The sequence below is a fragment of the Nilaparvata lugens genome, chromosome X (genome assembly GCF_014356525.2).
Source record: "Nilaparvata lugens isolate BPH chromosome X, ASM1435652v1, whole genome shotgun sequence".
NCBI classification, from domain to species: Eukaryota; Metazoa; Arthropoda; class Insecta; order Hemiptera; family Delphacidae; genus Nilaparvata; species Nilaparvata lugens.
Genome location: NC_052518.1, coordinates 99,779,878 through 99,800,973, shown reverse-complemented (window position 1 = coordinate 99,800,973; position 21,096 = coordinate 99,779,878). Strand labels below are relative to the sequence as shown.

Below are 21,096 nucleotides of genomic sequence, written 5' to 3'. Positions count from 1 at the left end.
ATCCTTGTCTATCATTCAACAAAGCGGATAGCGCTATCTCTTTCACGCTTTGCTCTGTTGCCAGATCGTATTTTAACAATGTAGAATTAATAACTAATTAACAAAATATTTCATCTTAATAATGAAAATTCATTATGAAATTATTGAAAAATATAATTTCTTGCTTAATAAAATATAATTGATTATTTTAAACGAGAATTAACCGTTAATATTGCATCAATAAACCTGTATCAGCTACCGTCTATAAAAGGTATTGACAAGACAGAGGATCGGCAACGTTTTTCTCCACTGCCATTATAACGTGGACCTCACTATAGTTCAATAAGACAAATTAATATTCCTTAAAAACGGCTGAATCGATTCAAATAGCACTTTCAGGACATCTAGTTAGTTTCACCTTATTATGACATCTGAGTATTCAGTCACACTGATTCTAAAACTGAAACTGAAACTGGAACTGATCCAATCATATTTTGTGAATATAACCCCGAATTTACTCAGTTGACGATGTTGAGTCCGCTTGAAAATTTCACCGCAGAACATATCAACGTGCTGTGATCATTTCTGTAGTTGAGAAAGGTTGTTTCATTCACAAAAGAATGTTATAAGTAGAGATGAATTGTTTGAATCGTTTGATTGTTTACAAGTGAGAGGAACAGTTGCAAAGTGTCGGTTAGAAGTTCTTAATGAAACGCTGCGGGCTCTTGTCTGATTACATCTTTCTCCAATACATCGTATGTGACATGACCAAAGGAAAATACCAGAAACTAGAGTGAGATATCCTTTTATATCCTTCCAACAGGGAGGAATCTCACCAATTTCATGAGCTAAAACCGGCACAAAATAATATTGAAGATGGATATTACTAGGCTATAGCCAAACCTCTGTATCCTACCTTTTTATATCTTTCCTACATGAAGAAATCTCCCTGATCTCACGAGCTCAAAACCGGCACAAAATAGCTATATTATTACTATATTCGAGCCTCTATTATAATCTTTACAAACGTAACTTTACTCCAAGATATGTCACTCACCTTCAAGTCCACGATCTTTGGCATTTATCCACAAATAATACACCGCTTTGGATTCATTAAGAAATTTCCTCTTTACGGTTGAGGTTTTCTATTTTCATAAGTATTATGATGATTTGTACTCTAGTACTTCGTGTTATGAATCGAATCATTGCTCATGCCCTCATGTTTAATCTCATTTATCATTCAATTCATTCATATTGTATTATAATTGCATGATTCATTTGTATTAATCAAACTTTTCAAGATTTATATTGATGTTATTTTATGTATTTTATAATATGAATATTCATTTTAACATTACTTAACTGCTTGTAACTGCCAAAATTTATCATAAAACGACTAATTAGTCATTTTATGGTAATAAGCTCAATAAACTTAAAGCTTAATAAGCTTCAAATTAATGGTGGTAATAAACTTACAAGTTTATTATCAGACAGACTAAATGAAAATGAAATTGTTTCAAGCACAAATGATGGCAAAAATACGATTAGATAATACGAGAATTTTTATTATCCAGCGCAGTTACATACCTTTATAAATTTGGCTGATTGATGATGTGATTAAGTTTTGATTAGGAATTTGAAATGCATTAAAAATATAAGATATTTAGGCTGGGAACAAACGAGGCGTTTTTTTAAGACGAGTCTGTACGGCATGACAGGGCAGGACGCTCTCTGATTGGCTGGTTTGGTTGATTTATCGAGAATCTACCTTAAATCTTTCCATAGATAAATATTTTAATGAATGAATAATAATTTCCTTCAATAAAATATTGAGTTGGATATGACTCTACAGATTTTCCATATGATTCATTATAATTTACATTATTTTCCCTATAAGTTTAATAGCGATTTTCCGCTAGAATCTTGAAAACATACCTTTTTGATAATCTGTAGTTATCAATCAGTATTCTCCCGATAATAGTGACAAATCTCAGAGTCCAATAAAGGTTAATCGTAGTTGTCATTTGTGGGATCAAAGCTATGTTATTTCTCAATGAGAATCGGTTAAACTTTTAAATTACCTACAATTAATCAAAATCATGATATCTTGTTTTGGCTACTTTAATAGATGACTGAAACTGAGATTTTTACCGTGGGTGATGCACTTATGAGAATCAGGCTTGTGCGTGGGTGATAACATAACGAGAGATGACCGAACCTACAGTTTTTGGTGGGTTCTGAACCAACGGAGGTAATTTTTGGAGTCATAAACTATATAATGTAGAGGAGAAGCTCTTTAAGTGGTCACCCTTTTTATTATTATACTCATCATGTTTACCTACATTCATTGGGTCGATCGAGTAAAAGCTAGCAATATATGCTAATCCCAAGTTATTCTTAAACAAATGTTAGGATTCGATACAAAATGCTGTATAATCTTATCAGTTGTCTTTTTTACGTTAGGGCTTCTTTTGAATATAAATAAAAATATAAATTTAAGTACCCAAAAGGGTACTTGGATTTATATTTTTATTTATATCTTGTCAGCTGATTTGCTTGGGAATTTTACGGAAACTTCTAGCTAGAACTAGTTGACTATAGTCACCGCACGAAAATATCCCGATTAGAATACATGCAACTAGCAATAAGAGCTGATAAACTTTGTCCACGGCTGATTATAGATGAGATTTGATTAATATTTTTATGAAAAACCTGACGAATTGGCAACGTCGCGGGGGGTGAGGAGATACTTATCTCTTTAAGGCTGTTTGGTACACCTTTTTATTTTTATTTAAATTGGATAATATTTTCCAATATAATGGTTAAGATCATTATAAGAGTGAGAAAAAGTGGCAACTGAAATTTTTAAGTGGCCTAATAAGCGAGTTATGGGTTGTTGAAGTGCAAAACTCCGTTTTCTTCCCAGATCATAAACGGTTTCGAATTTTCCATTTGAGTTTTTTTAATACATTCAGTATATAATTGGCTTTGTTCTAATATGCGTTTTTTCGCGATTAATGCCAAAATAAACAAGTTATCGAAATTACAAAAAATGTTCCTTTTTTATTTATGAACGATATGGAGAAAATGTTTTTGTTTGGAAAGATACATTTTTTGAATTTTTAAGAGAAGTTCTAATAATATAGTCGACACCGTTTATGATATTATAGATAGTTGATAGTTATGATATTTATGATATTATTGACCGAAATAATATTATTGATATTATTTATGATTTATGATAGGAAAGAAAACTGAGTTTAGCACTTCAACAACCCATAACTCGCTTATTAGACCGCTTGAAAATTTCAGTTGCCACTTTTTCTCACACTTATTATGATCTTAACAATTATATTGAGAAAGATTACCCGATTTAAATGATAAAAACGTGTACTGAACAGCCTTAAATTTCCTATCCCAATTGACTATTTTTATGCGGTTCACTATAATTCTAAAGGTGCGTACAGATATACGCGCCGCGAACATGAGCAATTCACTTTTAATCAGCTGACTATATCTGTATTTTTACAGAGACGGTAAGATACAGATATAAAAAGCTTGGCATCAGCTGATTAAAAGTGAATTGCTCATGTTCGCGGCACGTAAATCTGTACGCACCTCCAGTTACTAGACTCCAGATTTTATTCAATATACCCAGTATTGAAATTCTGATTGGATCAATAAAAACCAAGATTCATCTTGAAACAATTTCATTGATTGAATGCATGAGTAGATAACTTGAATTAATCATCATCACTCATTGTCATATATGGTTAAACATGCATGTGTGGATATCTGGAATAAACCATCATCTCTTATTTCCTGACATTGGAAATTGTCGATTTTCAGAAATAACCAAAGATACCGGCAGTGAAGGGAACTTCAGCGAGGAAGATTACATGGAGAGCAGTAGAGGGGGCCCTCGTGGGTATGATCATGGGCCTTCGTATGACTCCCAGCATCGCAGCTCCAGACATCACGGTCAGAGACACCCTTCCCAGCCACACCATGGGCATTCACGGTCAATGAATCGCAGAGATGAACGGTATGCTGTGTGCATCTATATTAACACCTTACTAGTAGTTCTGTGAACAGTAGACCTCACGCAGTTTTCTCATCCACAAGTATCTAATGTCACCTGTTTGAAATGTTAACAAACTCAGTTCACGTTTGAATTTGATTTATTCATCCATTTCCGTGATGATCCTTCATCTAATGAAAATATTCCTCAAGTATTTGATAATTTTTTTCAGTCAAAAATATTATTTATTTATTTATTCGTTTTGTTGTACAAATAATATGAATATGATCGGGATAGAACAACAGGCATAGCCCAAAACCATTATGTTCCCAAATTTTGATAAATATTGAAATGTCCGAAAAAATAGGTTATGTTCTTACTGAGGAGATTTAAAGTTCAAAGTTCTGTCCAAGAATAAATATTAGCTAGAAATTTTGAATTTAGAATGATTAAAATACCAAATTATAGTCAAATTTTGCACTTAATATCACTGCACTTTGAATAAATTGAGTTATTTCGGAAAATTTTGAAGCCAAAAATATACACACAATTTTCAACTGGGCACAGCTATTATAATTTCTCCAGCATTATTTAGTTCATTTAATTATTTTTAATTAATCAATTTCTTATCATTTTTATTTATTTAATTTTTATTTTTAATTTTCATTAAATTATCTCTATAGACAAAATTAAATAAAAATTAAACAACAACTATTTTAGTTGTAGACAATATTCAACATCATAAACATTTCATTAATCTCCAATTTATTTTATTCAGAATTATTTTTTTGGTCATTTTTCAACTAAATTTTGATTTTATAAGATACAATAATTATTATTAGCCTACAGTACTCAAATTGAGAAAGACTCATTTATTCAAGAGAGAAAGCAATAGGAATGCCCTATACACATTAGTGTAGCAGTTTATGAATGCAGAATGAATGAATGCAAAATTCTGAGGTGTAGAAGTCTCGCTCGAATTCGCGCTGTCTCTATGAGACCATGAGACAGCTCATGAAAGAGGGGCTATGAAGTACGATTGAATACAAAGCGCATGCGCTGTTAAACGGTGCATTTCTCTTGTGTCACACCAGCCATCTGTGTAATCCACTTGTCAGCTGATTGATTGTGAATAATATCTATAGTCTGATTAACACTATCTTCAGAGAAGATGATATATATAGTGATATCGGAGTATAGAGGAATTCCTTTTCCTTTCATATTATCCTTAAAATGCAAAGTTTCAAAAAAACCTTCCTTATGTATACATCGACGCACAGTTGAAAAAGGAATATTCCTGCCAAATCTCATCGAATTCTATCAATGCGTTTGGCCGTAATCGCGTTATATACAGACAGACAAAAGCAAATCGAGACCTCACTACTTTCGGTCAATATCTACTTTTCAGTGGAGAAAGATAAGAGAACAGCATTGCCGATTCTCTGCCTTGCCTCTGCCCTTTATAGTCGAGGATGGCAACACCGGTGTTGATCAAATAATTACATTATAAAGTGGACATAACAATACACAAATCTTTTTTCAACTCCACAGAAAAATCACCTCCAGAATAAATAAAAAAACTTCTGGATTTCTTAGGAATGACCCTACTTGACTATAATAATAATTATCATGGGAGACCGTATTAGTATATTTCGCACCTAGGGCCGAAAATGAGACTTTTCCGGCTTGAAATCAGTTTTCAAGTCCGAGGCCGTAGGCCGAGGACTAGAAAAGATTGAGAGCCGGAAAAACATTTTTGCCAGTGGTGCGAACGCTATTTTTCGCCACATACAAAAATAAACAATATATAATATGAGAATAATTGTTTATTAAGCACTTCCGAAAGCAGAAGTAGAAGCTCATTGCTCTAGCAAATCTGAATATCAGGAAATTGTCCAAGTATTTTTATTTTTTATTCTTATTTGTCTAAAAAGCCTAAAAGATTATGTTCAATTATGTGGGAGGTTGAGTTTATACTTTTTTATTCTTTCAAATGACAATAAGATGATATTATTAACAATGATTCAATTATTGAATAATAAACACAAATAATGAAAAATTTTTGATCAGCTGTTTTAGCACACTTGAAATTTGGCCAATCTGAATGTCAACGGAAGTTTAGGTTAGAAGTTTTATCCTACTCTGAAAATCGAATTTTAATAGTTTATAATATAATATCTCATCTGTATTTCATTCATCCAAATAGAATGATAGTATATTATTGCAGAATACTTTATTCAATTCTAGAAGCATAAACTGATTCCGTTTATCCACCATGTTTCATGATAAACGCAGTACTATGAGGTTTGAGGTTAGATTCTATTATACTCTGAAAATTGAATTTGAATAGTTTATAATATCTCATTTGTATTTCATTCATCCAAATAAAATGATAGTATCTTATTGCAAAATACTTTATTCAATTCTAGAAGCATAAACTGATTCCATTTCATATGAATACAAGAAACTGACTTCAAGGTTATTTTACAGCCCTAGGGCCGTAAAACTTTTACCGGCCTGGTCAGAAAACAATCACTTTCGGCCTCCATATGACGCACGAAAACCAGCTCATTACATCCAAGTGGGGCGAAAAATATATAATCTTCACAAATCTTTCTTTTATCCCAAAAAAACTTCAGTTTCACAATGAATTAGGCTATTTCAAGAATTCACAGGAATTTCCCTACTGAACTATCATTGATCAGTAGGCTATGCATCTTCAAAAATCTTTCTAGTATTCTACAAAACTCTAGTTTCATAATATATATAAGGCTATTTCATGAATCTACTAGGATAGTCATAGAATTTAGGAATCTAGAGGTAGGGGTGAGTTCCGGGTAGTTTATACAGTTTTACCACGTTAGTCTATTACGTTATTACGTTAGTCTACGTAACTATTCTCAGGAATGCCCCAACAAAGGCTGTGAGTAGGAATGAGCTCCAAATAACACGGGTCTACTACACTAGTCCACTATTTCTTTGAAATCGATAGCCAGCAATTTTTGACGAGAATGGATGAAGCTAGGACAAATTATGGCTTGTATATTATATCCATAGACCTGTAAGGCTCAATTCACACCGAACGGACTTATAATGATATATAATCAATATGATTATATGATTATAATGATAATCGTCTATGGTTCAGAAAGTAAGACTAATACAATAATTAATATGAATAAATCTACATAGAATTTAATGACTCCATCTATTGCTCAGAACCCAAGAAAATCTGAATTTACCACTGATGATGATGCATTACAACCTTAGTTTGGTTCAAATAAATCACGTGGAACCTACAATATTGTTTTTATTACACCTCAATTTGAATTCACTATGAGTAATGGATTCTCAAGTGCTCATCAGGGAAATTGATAACATTTGTATTTTGTTTAGGGATTACGGTATGTCAGATAGAGGAGAAATGAGGAACAGACATTTGGACAAAGCTGGATACCGAGGTGGAAGAGGAGGGCAACCCAACCCGTCACAGAATGCCAGGGAGAAAAGACCAAGATGGTTCGCTGCACTTTTCGACTATGACCCCACCACAATGTCACCCAATCCTGACGCCTGTGATGAGGAACTTCCCTTTTCTGAAGGTGACTCTATAAAGGTGAGTCGCATTACTCAGTTCACTCAATTTATTCGTATATCTTTGATGCGAATTTTGATGAACTATGATTTTTGTATTCTTAAATCAACAAGTGAAATGAGTACAATTATATAGTTGACACAATTCCAATTTTGAGTCATTGATATGAAATTTTGTAAAGTGAACATCTGCAAGACTTAACCTACTTCGGTCTGTGTGTAAACCTTATCTAAATTTGGGGAAGGAATAGCAGAAGGTTACCTTATTTTTTCTCTCCCTATCATTTTGATGAATAGCACAAGGAATAGCACAAGGTGACCTTACTTTTCTCTCCCTATAATTTTGATGATTTACTTATTGTATGAATCAATCAATAAAGGATCAATATGAAATTCCATCAACTGTGAATCGTGGATTTTCAAATAAACATTGAATTGAATTGAAATATCATTTCCGTGAAACATTACAGCCATTCATGTTTTCGTAATATTTATAAATCTTGAAACAATATCAAATTGTGAAAAATTTTCAAAATTTCAAATATTTCCAAAAAGTTTCTAAAATTCAGTTTTAAGAAGCTTTTCACACCAATAGATGTGTAACCTTTTAATCATTTTCGGACGATGTGTAACCTTATCTAAATTTGGGAGAGGAATAGCACAAGGTTATCTTATTTCTTCTCACCCTATAATTTTGATGATGTACTTATTGTATGAATCAATAAAGAATAAACAATAAATAGATCTTGAATCACCTTTCAAAGGATTTTGGCATTTTATTTGAGATTCTTCAGCTTAATATTTGGGACTCGAGCTGATTGAGAATGTTTCATTTCTTTAAGACATAGAAATGATATTGGAGACGTGAAAATCAACCAATAAAGAACGCAATACATCATGATTTCTACACAAAAATTATACGTTTATCATACACATGAATATTGAGAATCTCATGATCAAAGAAAGTTTATTTTTATTGGTTGAAAGTAGATATGCTGAGAACAGATCAGTAAAAAGAGACATGGTGAACGGGTCTAATAAAACATTATTCGTTTTCCTGTTTTTGAAATAATTATCCTCATCCTTCAACTATGAGTTGTCTATAATTACGTAATAATCAATCAACAATCAACTTAAGGACAAAAAAACAAACTACAGTCCAAAACTTCTTTTTATCCCAATTTCATAACATAAATTGTCCAAATAGAGGTTATGGGAGACTTTTCAATACTTCACTGATTTCCATATTGAAACAAAACACTACATCAATTTAATTATGTAAATAATTAGATTATCAATTACTATACAGAGTTGGTGAGAATTTTTATTTCTATAACAAATATAATTTCACAGTAGGTTTCATTGAGGATCCTATTTGATTAACCTTGTTTTCAGATGATTTTTAAATTAGTGTTTTTAAAAAAATTCTATTTCAATCTTCATTAGTTTAAATTAAGACTTTTTACAAAAAATAAAAAGCACTTGGCATATCAAGAAATGAGAGACTGAGGAATGAAAAATGAAGAGAAATGAAGACTTCTTGCAGGATCTAAAAAGCACTTGGCATATCAAGGAATGAGAGACTCAGGTACTACTGTTTCAGTCATATAAAAAATGAGTAGTGAAAATAGAAATCTCACTATAAAGTTGTATAAATATGTTATAATCACGTATAAATACATAAGATTGTAAACCACCCAAGAATTAAAATTATAGGCTAATAATATGATGAAATTTCAGGTTTATGGAGATAAGGATGCCGATGGATTCTATTGGGGAGAATGTCGAGGAAGAAGAGGCTACGTTCCTAACAATATGGTTGTGGAAGTTCAGGTATTTCATTCATCTTATATCTTTTACTTTTACAATATTATGTGCCGGTTGCACAAGAGCCGGTTAAAGCTTGTGTTTAATTCCACGAGAACCAATGAGAGAAGTCGTCTTATAAAAAAGGCCTTCTCTGATTGGTTCTCGTGTAATTAATCACGGTTAAATTTTAACCGGCTTTTGTGCAACAGACACTATGACTCCAAGAAGGTACATTCGAATTAGAACTGAAAGTATCAACATTATAATTATTTGGTAATATATCAAGGAATTCAAAACATTCAATGCAAACGAGTTGATATTGTCAAACTCACTGGTTTATTGAACCAATTCAGAATACTAGTTTCAGTTGTTACACTGTTATCAATCTCTCGTGAATTGAGAGCTTGAACATTGAGCAGTGGAATAAAGTATGGGTGAAGCCCTGCGATTGGCCATTAGCTGTTAACCAATGAAGGTTTAGCTCTACTAACTGTTATTGGTATTAATAACAATAAGTGGCTCTAATAACTGTTACTGTTATTGGTCGAGACGAGTCACGCTCAATTATTCCCAAAATATGGTCATGAGAACCGTTAAAGAACAGCCAATGAAGAGAAACTTGGTAACTAACAGAACCAAATGGATAATATATATTAAGAGACAAAATGGAAGAATATACCATTTTAAAAACCGTGAAAAGGAATTTAATGGTGTTTATGCAGTATTCATGTGCATTGTTTTTTCACTAATTATTTATTTATTCGCTTCATCTATTCAGTCGCGAATTATCCATTCACTTTTGTTAGTTGCTAAGTTTCTCTTTATTGGTTGGTTAATAACGATTATCATGACCATATTTGGGGTACTTGAGCGAGTCTTGTCTCGGCCAATGACAGTAGAGCTCAACCTTCATTGGTCGGCAGCTCATGGCTAATCGTAGGGCGTCAACCATGCTATATACTCTGCTGCCCCATGTTTATTGAAAGATTTATAATGCAAATTCAACTCCAGAAACTGGTATCTCAAATTTCTTCTAATCTTCTAATTTTTCAGTTAACCAATGAAGGTTCAGCTCTACTAACTGTTATTGGTCAAGACGAGACACGCTCAATTATTCGAAAATAATTATCTATATAATAATTGAATAGATAAGTGTGTTGGACAATTTATTCACATTCCATAATACACAAATCGAATATATGATTTTTTTCATTTTAATTTTTCATCCCACTGACCACCTATGAAAGAGGTATAAGGATTTGTCAATTATAATCTAAGTCGTCAATCTTTGCATTTGATAATGCAAAAAGAATTCTTCACTGGAATAAGGACAAACCTGCAACAACTCCTCCCTCACCTTAATTCTAAACTTTTCACCTGTGAGAGCCTTAACGCGTGTTGGCAATGAATTATAAAGCCGATTTCCTGCACTCTTTACCCCCCTCTCATACATACTGGTTCGATGAATGTCGTCTCTGAGGTTTTGTCTATATCTGGTATTGTATGAGTGGAACAACTCTCCTGTATTGAACCTATCTTTATTCTTATCGATAGAACAAAGAGCCTCCAAAATATATACACCTGGAAGTGGGAGAATCTTCAACTCTTTGAAATAATCTCTACAACTTGCTCTAATAAATTCACCCACCATCACTCTAACTGCCCACTTTTGTATCCTAAATATATGTATTGCATGAGTTGAATTGCCCCAAAATATAACACCGTATGAAAGGAGAGAATGAAACAAAGCAAAATAAACACTTCTAAGCGCTCCTGTATCCAGCAATTTCTTCACGGTTCTAAGAACCGTTAAGACTGCCGAGTCGAGTTTGCTTAGAAAAGGATCAACAGGCGTAGCTCAAAACTGTTCCCTTTCCGAATTTTGATAAAAGTATGTATAAAACGTAGGTTATGTTGCTTCACTTTGAATCAAATTTTAAGTCTAGAGATAAACCAAAATTTAGAATTCAATTAGATTGAAAACCGATAAGAATGAAAATATTGCACCAAACTGTAATTCAATGTGATTCAAACTTGAAAAAAGTCGTTTTCATCTAATATGTATATCTAATACAATATCACCTTCACAAAAATGTTACAGAATGTTACATTTATTAGGATTCAAAATTATGTTGATGGCAGTAATTATTATGTTTAATAAGAGATTTGTTCGTGCATAAAATCTGAATCATCCTTCATTGATTCTTCAAGATGTTTTCTCTCATACATTTTTTATTCAAACATATATTGGAACTCGATAATTTAACGAAATAATTGAATCCAAGTTTTCAAGCACCACAAAATAGTGGATCCAACAGCTATAGTGAGGTCCACGTTATAATGGCAGTGAAGAAAGATAGGATAACAACGTTGCCGATCTTCGGTATTGTCAATGCCTTCTATAAACGGTAGCTGATACAAGTTCATCAATTCCATATTAACTGTTTATTCTCGTTTAAAATAATCAATTATATTTTATTAAGCAAGAAATTTTTCAATAATTTCATAATGAATTTTTATAATTAAGATGAAATATTTTGTTAATGAATTATTCATTCTACATTTTTAAAAGACGATCTGGCAACAGAGCAAAGTGAGAAAGAGATAGCGCTATCCGTTTTGTTGAATGAATGAATCAATCAAGAATATTCTTTATTCCAAAAAAACAGTAAGTACACAAATGATGAATAATATAAAATATAAAATACGAATAATTATGTACTTAAATTAAGTTTTCATATTATAGGTTATGGAATGAGCCTACATGGGCACTGTGGCCTGTGCGTAGACTCGAAATGATAGACAAGGATAGCAATAACATTGCCAATTAAACACTGCCATTATAACGTGGACCTAACTATAGGATTTTTTTCATTTTCGATCATGGTTGGATTATCAGAATGTTAAAAATTTTATCGTAACAGGCGGAGGGCGCAGCACCTCATGGTGGCTCTAGTTCGAGGAACCGTGACAGATGGGGTGACATCTATGCAAACATGCCAGTCAAGAAGATGATAGCTCTCTACGATTACGATCCTCAGGAACTGTCACCGAATGTCGATGCTGAGGTGAGTTGAGTTCTGTAGAAATTTAAATTTCCGTATTCGATTCATTTTCATGGACTACACTGGGGAATATTGTTACTTTGAATCATTTTGTCATTATTAACTGTTCAACAAATAAGACAGTTATTACTACACTGTCTAAAAAATGTAAAACTGTCTACACTATTTAAAAAAATAAGACAGTTCTTACTAGAAGAACTGTTATTCTTCAAGGGCCAAGCCACATGAAGCGTTTTTTCAGACGAGTCGACAGGGTTGGACGCTCTCCGATTGACTGATTGGGTTGGTGTTCAAAAATCATCTAATTCCTGCACTGCCGACTCGTCTGAAAACACCTAAGAAAACTCCTCTTGTGACTTAACCCTAATTCATCGACAGCAGGTCGAACTCGTACATGACATAAGTCTATGTTCACAGGCCTGTAATGTATAAATCAAATGCACGTCTGATTTACTAATGTACTGCTCTGATGTAAGCCTAAGTTTACATGTGTCTCACAACTTATTTGACTTGATGGACTGACTAGATGCCTAGATAAAGGTCAACTCCCGGTTACACGAATATCTATTAAATTCAACTGAGATTAAACTACGGTTAGATGCAACAAAAACAAATGAGAGAAGCAGATGATGTATTCAATCAGCGATTAATAACGAATGACTTTAATCAGTGAGTATAGAATGTAACATTCTATATGAATGTTACATTCTGTTACTAGAACTATATTATAGCTATAACTATGACTATAACTATGAATATAACTATGACTATAACTATGACTATAACTATGACTATAATTATGACTATAATTATGACTATAACTATGACTATAACTATGACTATAACTATGACTATAACTATGACTATAACTATGACTATAACTATGACTATAACTATGACTATACTATGACTATAACTATGACTATAACTATGACTATAACTATGACTATAACTATGACTATAACTATGACTATAACTATGACTATAACTATGACTATAACTATGACTATAACTATGACTATAACTATGACTATAACTATGACTATAACTATAACTATAACAAATATAGCTACAACTATAACTATAACTATTGAATGTTACATTCTATATTCACTGACTTTAATAGACGTACGTGCAAACGGTCGGAAGTCTTCCATTTGCTTTCCACTTCTTTGGTTTTAGAAAGAGGATGTATAGTTTGTTCCTTTCTTTGGCGTTTTTTCGAAGTTTTTATGAGCACTCAAAGTTGAAAAAAACATTTGTTGAGTTTAAAGCCAAATTTCATACAGTTGAAACGATCATAAAAAGTTTATTAATGTCACACAAAGGAGAAAATTATATGAATCTCATTGGATATTTCTTGCTCTTTCCGACCATATCCTTAAGCGGGTCATTCCCTTACTCTCTCTGATAAGAGATGATGTACACTATGAGACATCTATAAGGATAATGCATCTTGCCAAGAGAGTTAACGAGTGTGGAAACGAAGGGATAAGTTTTATTCAAAACAACCGACTTATTGAAAGTGAAATGTCGACCAATAATAAGGCTCAACTCACACTACCTCGACTTAAATCGTACGACTCCAGTCCAGGATAGGCTACACCAGTCTCTCGACCTTACGACTTTCTTGCTCATTGTCACTACTTCAGTTCCATTCAACTCCATTTCTAACCTCACATGATTAAAAATATGAGATCCAATTCGTCACTTCTGCGCATGTAACAAATTTTAGAATAATTATTATGAATATATAGTCTTATCTAATTCTTATTATTGTCTTAACTAAACTGATAAAACATAACTTTCATGAAACATAATCTCAATTTCATTAAAAATGCACGGTACTATGAAACTCAAGTCGAGGCTCGATCAACATGTAGAGTTGACGCTCGACTCAGTGTCACAGTCGTGAGGTCGTAGAGACTAGAGTTGACTGGTCTGAGTGTCACCATTTGAATACACATGCTGCGTCGAGAAGAGACTAGAGTCGCAGTCTCTTCTCGACTTGAGTTGCTTGTGTGTGAGTTGAGCCTTAGAGAACCTTTGTCGACTGCCAATGTGTTGTCATAGCGACTGAAGGATGCTACAGTTTTACTATGAGTTTAAGCTCTTGTTTACATCAGACGACAGTTACAAGAATGAACAACACTTATTTAACCGTTCCAATGTGTCACGTTGACGTTTATATTGTGAATTACTCACTGTTTCAGATGATTCCTAAAGTCTGTGAGAAATTACTTTTAACATGAAGAGGAAAAACCCATTTCTCCTTCCACAGTTTGTAGCATAGACACAGACGGACATCCTGCGCACAATTGGATGCGCCGTGTCATTTTGTTTCACGTTCTTGTGATGAACACATCTCCGTAACATACACAAACCAATATAACTGCTGACCAGTAAAAGACTTGGAACATTGCCAGCAATAGCTGGAGGGGAGCTCTGTCATACAGACACAAAAGAAGGAGAATGCTGCTAGGTAGTGGGAGTGATCAGTGAAGGATAGAGTATCGGACCTCTCCGTCTTTGAGAATGAGCCGTGTTAAAAGTTATTTCTCACGGACTTTGGGTATCTAATCGTTGTACAGATATGTATTGCATCTGTAATGTAGCCGATTATTTGACATGCATTTTCACAATCCGAGGGTATCCATTGTTTAAAAATTAAAAGTGTCGACGACGGTGAAAATTTTTAAACAATGGGTTGGGTAAACCAGCCCACGTTGGGACACTCAAAGTTGTGGGAAATTAGTGAGTGTTAGGTTGGCAACAACTGTTTTATCAGCTGTTTATAGCCTTAATTTCAGACAAAATATTTTCAGATGTAGCACCAGTCGTTATTAAGAAAAAAAACATGATTTTGTAACCTCAAAGTTTTTTTTTGAGAAGAGGAATTTTAATTTTCACTTTAAACATTTACCATTCAAGGTAAGTCTCACAGATAATATGGATTCTGTATTATTTTATGAATATTTTGACATATAGAACATTATTGTACTCTTATTTTTAATCCAGTTATTCTGTCTAAATCTAAAACAAAGCCATGACCATCTGCCCACCTTGGGACCACCAATGTGGGCTACTGGGACACTGCAATCATGATGTATGCTCATATTATAACGATGAGCATTGCTTCTAATTCTCTTTTTACTCAATGTAGGCTACATATCAATGAAATAAATTATAAATAAATATGATATATGATTATAGCCTGTAATGTAGCTTCAGAGGTAGCCATATCAAACACACTTTATGCACATGACTTTTGGTAATTATAGTTTTTACTAGAAAAAAATTTCAAATAATGTATTTATACTACCAATAATTATATTAAAATGTTATAAATTAACAAAAATAATGAATTGATTATTTTTAATTCAATATCCCAAGCTGGGCAAGGGATGTCCCATCGTGGGCCGATCTTAAGCCCAGGTTGGGACACTCCCCAAAAAATTGTTTTTGCAATAGAAAAATCAATTGACGATCAATGCAGTTGCCATCCTCAAGGATGAAAGTGTAAGCAAATACAATAAATATAAAATTGAAAAATGTAGATTTTTTAAATTTTTGTTCGAGTTATAGCTATTTGAACTTCGGTGTCCCAATGTGGGCTGGTTTACACTTTTTAAACAATGGGTATTCTCGGATTATGAAAATGCATGCCAAATAATTGGCTACATTACACATCAGATCTGAATGAACTGATAATTAATCGAATTCAATTTACACTGATTTTGAACATAATTGAGCAGAGTTAATCTTCACAACTTAAACTTGATGTTTTAACAGTCTTGCCAACCCTGTGTATGTTTGATGTGAACAATAAATATTTTTGATGTAAACTGCTGAAATGTTGATATGAAATAAAGTGAGGGTCTAGTGTGTTGTGAATACACTGCAGGTGGAGTTATCATTCAGTACGGGAAACATAATCTACGTGTACGGTGAGATGGATGATGACGGCTTCTATATGGGCGAACTGGAGGGAGTGAGAGGACTGGTGCCTTCCAACTTCCTCACAGAGGCACCTCCCGATTACCCCAATCAGGGCCAAGGTCAAAGCCAGGGTCAGACTAGTCAAGGTCAGACTAGTCAAGGTCGCAGAGGTCAGGGACCGGGAGCACGGGGACCTCCCCCTCCCCCTCGTGACGTCATGCCTCCTCAACGAGACCGTCGGAAAGGTAAGCCTCTAATTTCTTTAAGGCAACTTGTTTTATTCTCAATATTATTCTTACGCAGGTTGTCTATATGTATCTGCGTCAATGTCTTTATTGTTTCATGATATATATATATATATGTTTTGTTTTGTATTTTTCCATGTTATCTGAAACTCATGCTTAGTAGGCGTGTCCTGAAAATATCTATATTTTTTTCTAATTCTATTCATATTCACCCATTCAGTTAAAATATTACAACGCTTCTCGTTTTTGTTTTGGTTAATCGGTAGCAAAAAAATCCTCATAAATAAACTCAATTCTTAAAAAATATCCCTTCTCAATATACAGTTTCAGTTTCAAACACTGTAGTAGAACTTATAATATAGTTTCCGACTATATTTGCAGCTTGCCTCTTCCTCTTGACTCAATCTAACGATAGACTCTAATCTTAACGGTTGACTCTAATCTTAACTGTTCTTGACTCATCTAACAGTTGACTCTAATCTTAACGGTTCTTGACTCAATCTAACGGTTGACTCTAATCTTAACGGTTCTTGACTCTAATCTTAACTGTTCTTGACTCATCTAACAGTTGACTCTAATCTAACGGTTCTTGACTCAATCTAACGGTTGACTCTATCTTAACGGTTGACTCTAATCTTAACTGTTCTTGACTCATCTAACAGTTGACTCTAATCTTAACGGTTCTTGACTCAATCTAACGGTTGACTCTAATCTTAACGGTTCTTGACTCATTCTAACGGTCGACTCTAATCTTAACGGTTGACTCTAATCTTACGGTTGACTCTAATCTTAACGGTTGACTAATCTTAACGGTTCTTGACTCAATCTAACGGTTGACTCTAATCTTAACGGTTGTATGGCAGAGAGGACCTAGCGTCCTAACTCCACGCTTAATAAAGGCAATTATTCAGTTCAATTCTAAACTCCACTTGAGGGTTGAGTGTAAGAGAGGGCCGGCTGCGCTCTAACTTCACCCTCCTAGGATTAAATAAAGGCAGGGGCTCAATCCAATTCAATTCTCTCAAATGATAAATAGAAACAATATCATTCTTAACTCAATATGAATGATTGGGAAAGGAACAAGAGGCTTGAAGCTCAATACTGTTCCTTTCCCAAATGTTGATATATAAAGTCAAAAAATAGATCTTGTTTATCCCCTCATTTAAAACAAAACAAGGTACCCCATCCTTCAACCTCACCCTTCTCAGATTATCATACAATCAAATATATGATATCATATTCACAAATTTAAACTGAAATTATCCATTGCTCAGATTTTTCACACTGAAGATGACACCATAGGTGTCAAAACATGTTTGTTTCTTGGGGGTTTTGTTCAATAGAATCGTGATATAAGACAATAACTCTGAGTTCAAGTTATGGAAAAGTATCATCATATCTCGCTTAACCAAACGTTTTGATTATATCATATTATATCATTTATCGATTATATCAATCGCAATGCCTGTATTAGATCTAGATAATACTCACTTCAGCCCAAGCTTAAATATATGACTAAATTTTATTGGGAAAAAGAATATTCCCGCTATTCAATCACTTTTCCCACTATGCAATTAATATTACAATTCAATTCAATAATAAATATTTTCAGGAAATAAATATTTCCCGCATAGACTATTGGTCCTTGTGTGGGGAAAGAATTCCTATCTATCATAACTGTAAAAAGAATAAAAAATATCTTTTCTAAAAAATAGAAAATAACAAAGTATTATTGTTGGAATAACTTAGTGCAAACTCAGAGCCGGTTATTACTAACACAAGAATCTTCAAAATATCCTGGAATAATTATTATGATTTGATGAAATTAAGTAAATTGAATGTAAAAAAATAAAAGTAGTTCACAAATCGTCCTAAAAACAAAGATAGCGTGTTTTTTTTATTTCTAATAACATATATCAATATGTAGCTCAGTAGATTTCATTAAAAATAGCTTGCAATTCTCTTCATTCGAAGAAGGTCGCAGCAATGCTATTCAAATAATATTAACAGTCATAGCCTTTTAGGTAAAGATTAAAAATTTAAACAGAATACTTTTATTGAATGAAAAAGACTGAGAAATTGTCAAAAACCGACAATTTCTCAGTCTTTTTCATTCAATATGAATAATTACCACAATATCAACTTCTCAACTACACAAAAAAGAAAAGAATACTTTTAGTTATCGTGAGTATAGGAATTATAAAGTTCTGTTCATTAGATGGACCTTGAATCCACCTTTGGATTCTTCCTTGAACATTGAACTCAACACAATAATTATGATAGAACACTGTAATTATCATCTAGTAACTATTCTTGAGATTCCATCAATCTTAATAGAATTTCTGTTTTATTGGTGGTTTTATTCTCACCCTACATTAACCATATTTTTGAGTGCTGATGAATGATAGGACCAGCTTCGCTATCACTCCTTTCTTCTAGGGAAACGGAATCAGATTTTATTTTGGAGCCATCAAGCTGAATCTGATAGAATCTTGTAGTTGACAAATAATGCCAGACGCAAACACCTTCAGTAGGATTAGATCATCCGTTAATACTGTTGCACTATTCTATGGCCTCAGTTGAAAACTGACAACATAACACTGCACGTATCTACCTCACTTATAGAGCCTTCTTAATCTGCTTCATAAATTAATGTGCTTGTAGCCTACTCGCAAGAGTATCTGACACTTATCAAGCTTTTACCCTTTCACTCACTCTACTTCTTGTACTCAATAAATTTCTCTCACTTTCCTATTCTGATTTCCAAGTCTGCAAAAACTACTAGTATTAGACCCACATGTGCATTCTCAACTGGGTACTCTATTGATAGTACTTCAATATGAAAAATCATGTTAGTTCTGAGAAAATATTGCTTGGTTTTCTCTCCCAATCTGTGTTTTTTGTGAGAGTAGAATGAATAAATAAAAATAAATATTTGAATTCCAGCTAAACATTCTAAAAATAGACAGTACCGTAGAGAAACAATAGCGTAAGTAGATATCCCATGGTATAGGGCGTTTATGTCGCAACTTTTACTGTTATCTCAAGCTGATAGTCCAAGTAGCTCTTTCCTGTGGAGCTTTATGACGCTGGTAGTCTCTCATATTGTGCCTTACATACACTCTTACCCGGTCAAAACAGTAAAAAGCGACAATAATCGACAGTAATCGGATTGAGATAACAGTAAAAGTTGCGACATAAACGCCCTATACCATGGGATATCTACTTAAGCTATTGTTTCTCTATGACAGTACATAGTAGATCAACTATTCATTGAAAATTGGGTACTCTCTTGTTAGAACTTCAATATGAAAAATCATGTTAGTTCTGGGAAAATATTGCTTGGTTTTCTCTCCCGATCTGTGTTTTAGGAGAATAGAATGAATAAATAAAAATAAATATTTGAATTCAAGCTAACCATTTATAGACAGTACATAGTAGATCAACTATTCATTGAAAATTGGGTACTCTCTTGTTAGAACTTCAATATGAAAAATAGTGTTAGTTCTGGGAGAATATTGCTTAGATTTTCTCTCCCAATCTGTGCTTTTTGTGAGAATAGAATGAGTAAATAAAAATAAATAATTGAATTCAAGCTAACCATTTTTAAAATAGACAGTACATAGTAGATCAACTATTCATTGAAAATTGGGTACTCTCTTGTTAGAACTTCAATATGAAAAATCATGTTAGTTCTGAGAAAATATTGCTTGGTTTTTCCCTCTCAATCTGTGTTTTTTGTGAGATTAGAATGAATAAAGAAAATAAATATTTGAATTCCAGCTAAACATTCTAAAAATAGACAGTACCGTAGAGAAACAATATCCCATGGTATAGGGCGTTTATGTCGCAACTTTTACTGTTATCTCAAGCTGATAGTCCAAGTAGCTCTTTCCTGTGGAGCTTTATGACGCTGGTAGTCTCTCATATTGTGCCTTACATACACTCTTACTTGGTCAAAACAGTAAAAAGCGACAATAATCGACAGTAATCGGATTGAGATAACAGTAAAAGTTGCGACATAAACGCCCTATACCATGGGATATCTACTTAAGCTATTGTTTCTCTATGACAGTACATAGTAGATCAACTATTCATTAAAAATAGGGTACTCTCTTGTTAGAACTTCAATATGAAAAATCATGTTAGTTCTGGGAAAATATTGCTTGGTTTTCTCTCCCGATCTGTGTTTTAGGAGAATAGAATGAATAAATAAAAATAAATATTTGAATTCAAGCTAACCATTAATAGACAGTACATAGTAGATCAACTATTCATTGAAAATTGGGTACTCTCTTGTTAGAACTTCAATATGAAAAATAGTGTTAGTTCTGGGAGAATATTGCTTAGATTTTCTCTCCCAATCTGTGCTTTTTGTGAGAATAGAATGAGTAAATAAAAATAAATAATTGAATTCAAGCTAACCATTTTTAAAATAGACAGT

At 33.2% G+C, this 21,096-nt stretch overlaps 1 protein-coding gene across 1 annotated transcript in view; it reads left to right on the top strand.

Annotated features, from left to right (window-relative positions):
* The window catches only part of LOC111058550 (RIMS-binding protein 2), a 196,712-nt gene that overhangs the window by 144,312 nt on the left and 31,304 nt on the right, over window positions 1-21,096 (top strand). The window contains exons 23-27 of the mRNA XM_039442150.1: window positions 3,829-4,024; window positions 7,397-7,616; window positions 9,335-9,427; window positions 12,328-12,471; window positions 16,370-16,652. Coding sequence (XP_039298084.1) covers window positions 3,829-4,024; window positions 7,397-7,616; window positions 9,335-9,427; window positions 12,328-12,471; window positions 16,370-16,652 — 936 coding nt within the window. The remainder of the gene's footprint in view (window positions 1-3,828; window positions 4,025-7,396; window positions 7,617-9,334; window positions 9,428-12,327; window positions 12,472-16,369; window positions 16,653-21,096) is intronic.